Here is a 4,180-nt window from a genome sequence, read left to right on the forward strand (position 1 = left end):
TTAAAAAAAAAAAAAAAGTAACAAAAACCGTTATGTTACATATAAGAGATGTAAACAGCTGTTTCACAAACAAAAATTAGTTGCCAGGCATCTTCATTGAAATAAAAACAGCTAAGAGAAAATTGTGTTTAAAATTAGATGATAAATTTGAAAAAGAAATAATACTAGGGTTTATAGCTTTTAAAACAGTTTTTTGATTCATTAATTTTGGAGATAACACTTTACTTAGAAATATAATTAGAAATATAAGTGAAGAATTACTTTATTTGTTGCATATTAAATGCCTTTGTTGTTTTTTTCCAGCTCCATGTTTGTTTATGGTGGGTTCAATGGTCAGTTACTGTCCAGTCTCTTGAAATTTTCACCAGGTATGAGATAAATAATTATTTTGTGTTACACTTTTTCACACGAGTGTGTCTAAAATTGTATATTATGTGTTAAAGTTTTTTTACATCATGAATAATATGTAAAATATTTCTTTGTTTAACTTTGATAAAAAGAGTGGTTAAATCATTTGTTTTTTATGTGTAGTTGCACAAACTATAGTGTGTCAGTCTATTGAATCACAGTCACATGGGTTTTTGAAGTCTAAAAGCTGCTTCAAGTTAGTTCATTACATAGCATTCTTCTAATCTAGTAATATGTCTTCAAGAGTAATTTAAGATCTATCATAAATTATAAAGCACCTTTTACTAAACTGAACTAATCAAATAGACTGAAGTAGAATATATATATATTATATTATTATAACGTTTAAAGCTCTGGTAGTAACAAAATCTGAACTTTTCATTAAAACATCAACTAGCTTGATAAAAATGTATTATTGTTCTTATCTGTTTTCTCCCTTGACAGCAGAAGTTACAGATGTGAGGCTCACCAAGACAAAATTCACTCAAAAAAAATTTTGCAAATTAACTTCCTACACTATTGTATTATACATTACCACATGCGTATGTCATATAACAAAGTATGAAATAAATATTTAAAGAGAAGTTACATAATCTGAATGTGTATGTCTTAAAAGCATTATTAGCTATGAAACAAATTAATAATTTTTCTATTGTTAAATATTTTTATTATCATCATGTATGAGATGAACAAATACCTTAACTGTGCATTGGAGAAGGATTGTTGACTATAATTCTGAATTTATAATGTGTTTCTATATGGCATTTGGCAAGCTTTTAGTAAAATGTAGAAATCTGTTGCTTATTAAAAATTAGATGTGTTACTAAAGTATTTGTACTCAAAATATGTCTGTGAATTGATGATGCGAGTCAGACTTGGACTCTGACAAGTCGGAGTGCAAGGTGATGTCTACGTGAAGGATAAAAATACTTTTATTCATCATACAGTTTACATATTGCATTTGAGTAATGTCTAGTACCTCCAAAATGTATATCTACAACTTCTTTCAGTAACTGGTATTTATTCATCTCTACCACAAACTGTTGCTAAATCAGCATGTATAACTAAAATGAATAGCTGATATCTCTGATGTTAAATACATAATATCATCTCAAGTGGCACTCTGTAAAATGTCATTGGCATGTGAATTTTGACCCCACCCATGCACATGTGTTAAAAATTATTTCTAATTATGAATTGTGTTGTAAGAGCATGCAAAAATATCATATGCATGGGTATCTCAAGCTGTCAATAGAAAACAATGTTTTAGGAAAATTCTTTATGTATTTTTTATTTGTTTTCTTTATCTGTAAAAATCGTTATAGAGCATATTTTCTGCACATTTATTTTTCTACTTCAGCTGTGTCAAAAGTTTTGAAAATAACACACATAGTTGCTGTAGAAAGAAAGTTATAGAAATATAAACAAAAAAATGATTGTTAGTTCAGTAAATTCAGATGATAACATTAAATGCCAATAAAAGCAAAGTTTAAACACATTATCAGATAGTATTGAACAGCATTAGCTTCTTTTAAAACCACATAGTTAACCCTAAAATATTTTGTGTAAAGGAAGGAAACCTTGACTCTGCTGATGGAGAAATATTTTAGGGGTTAACTCTCATGATGTTAGAAAAAAATGTAGGTTCAAGAAGTCTTGATAGAAATGAATAAAAACCCTATAACCCGAGTACTTTTGAAAGGTGGACCTTTCTTCTTCAGGGGCAAACTGGGGTTAACCTTATGTTTGTAAAAGAAGCAAGTCCTGCCTGTAAATAATTAATTATAATTAAACCCAAAATATGTTTAATTTAAACAATTTTAATTACAGGAAGTAGCTTACTATAAAAAAACCAAACTGTTGCAAATGTATAATATTTTTAAATGCAAAAACACATGTGCAAAATATACATAAAGACTTGACATTTTTTTACTGTTAAGATAAGCACTGAAGTTCTTCAATTTCAAAAGTGCAAGTTTGTCATGTTTTTACCATGAAAATCTGTACCTACTGATTCCTGGTGTTATTCCTCATGCTGGCACTCATCATTTGACATTTGCAACAAGTTTTTAGTATATGATAGTAAGATGTTGTCTGAGACATCCAATTTTTAAATAAATAAACCAATTAAAGCACAATTAGTATTAAATATCTTGCTTATCTTTGAGGTAAAATTAATAAATATAAATATTAAAGTGTATTGGAACATCTGTTAATTTCTACATTTTATTTATTAATATGGAATTAGTCCATCATGAGCTGACAAAGCATGTGAAATAAATAAAACAATATGTTATCCATCAGACAATAATATTTTTGACCATTTGTTTATCAAATCTTCTAAAATTGTTTAAGTGGAAATCTGCTTAAAAATCGGTTTCAAGAACTGATCATAAAAGCTTGAAAACATTTAAATGTGATGGCCAAGTTAGATGTCCAAACTCTTATACATGTTTTCTGAACCAGTTTTAACAATTTCATAAGTATGAATTGCTGCATTGTCTTCCCCAAATGAACCAGTTATGTTTTTGGAATTAAATGTTCATCATAAGGTAAACTAGGTCTACAGTGAGGTTTAAGTAATCATTCATTGTCACTTTACCTTTCACTGAGATAATAGACCCTAAACTGTAAACAGGTGTCCACTTCATTACAGAACCTCCACATACTTAACTGGTTGAACAAGATATTCATGGTTATATAAACTCACCATTTCATGGGAAGAGTGTAAAGGCTGATTCATTTGATCACATCACGTTCTTCCATTAATCTTCAGTCCAATCTTTATATTCTTGACATAACTCAGGGTTTTGTATTTTTTGGTGTTAGAGGTTTCTGAGTGGCAGTTTTATCTACAATGGTAACCCATCTTATGCAGTGCCCTCTGAGGTTTTTTGATATAGATTGGTTGTTGTAGGCTGTCTTGTGTTAATGCTCATCTGTCACAGTCTCTCAACTTATTTTTTATATATCCATCCTGACATCACTTTTGACACTTTCGAACCAAGATTACAACAAGGTAGGTTGTGTCTTTAGTCTGCTCAAAATTTCACATTTTTTAGACTGAATTACAGCTTATTTACTAAGCTTGATAAGTTATAGTTGAATTCTATGGTATCGATATAGTAATTTATGATTTTTTGGTTCAACTGTATATATAAAACCTAAAAAAACTGATTCTGTTTCATATCCTCCAAGTGTAAAATTTTAAAAGGCTTAGCAGCCTATGTCAAGCAGTAACCAAGTACAAAGGTCATAACTAGAAGAGATAATTGTTTGCTTTACTTCTTTAGTTACTGTTCTACGTTTTAAGAAAAATAAGTTTAAGAAGTTATTTCTAAACAGCAATAATCTATATACATATATAATGTATAATAATTGAAATATGACTGTATTTTACAAAATACTAGTCAACTAAAACACAGCCAAGATAGGTCACTTTGTAAAGACTAAAGATCAGTTTTATATTATTGGATATGGTAACATGAGTGCATGTGTACCATGTCATTGTAACTTCTGTATTGTTAGCTAGGCATGGCTGAAAGGTCAATATAATAAAAATAATAAATATATATAAATGTGTAATGTTATGAGATTTATGCTATTTAGTCTAAACCTTTGTTGTCATTCTAGAATGAAAGAGGCATGATTTATATTTATTTCCTAATTTTTTATGGTGGTTATGAGATTGATCAAATCTACTGAACTAATACACAAATTCGTTACTGAAAATAACAGATAAAATATAAAGTTTTTTCTTAAGAAACATTTG

General features: G+C 28.8%; 1 protein-coding gene across 1 annotated transcript in view; it reads left to right on the top strand.

The window, feature by feature from the left end:
- LOC106459376 (attractin-like) overlaps nucleotides 1–4,180 on the top strand; it is a 45,905-nt gene that overhangs the window by 27,098 nt on the left and 14,627 nt on the right. The window contains exon 11 of the mRNA XM_013918992.2: nucleotides 304–368. Coding sequence (XP_013774446.1) covers nucleotides 304–368 — 65 coding nt within the window. The remainder of the gene's footprint in view (nucleotides 1–303; nucleotides 369–4,180) is intronic.

This window comes from Limulus polyphemus, unplaced genomic scaffold (assembly GCF_000517525.1).
Source record: "Limulus polyphemus unplaced genomic scaffold, Limulus_polyphemus-2.1.2 Scaffold599, whole genome shotgun sequence".
In the NCBI taxonomy this organism is placed as follows: Eukaryota; Metazoa; Arthropoda; class Merostomata; order Xiphosura; family Limulidae; genus Limulus; species Limulus polyphemus.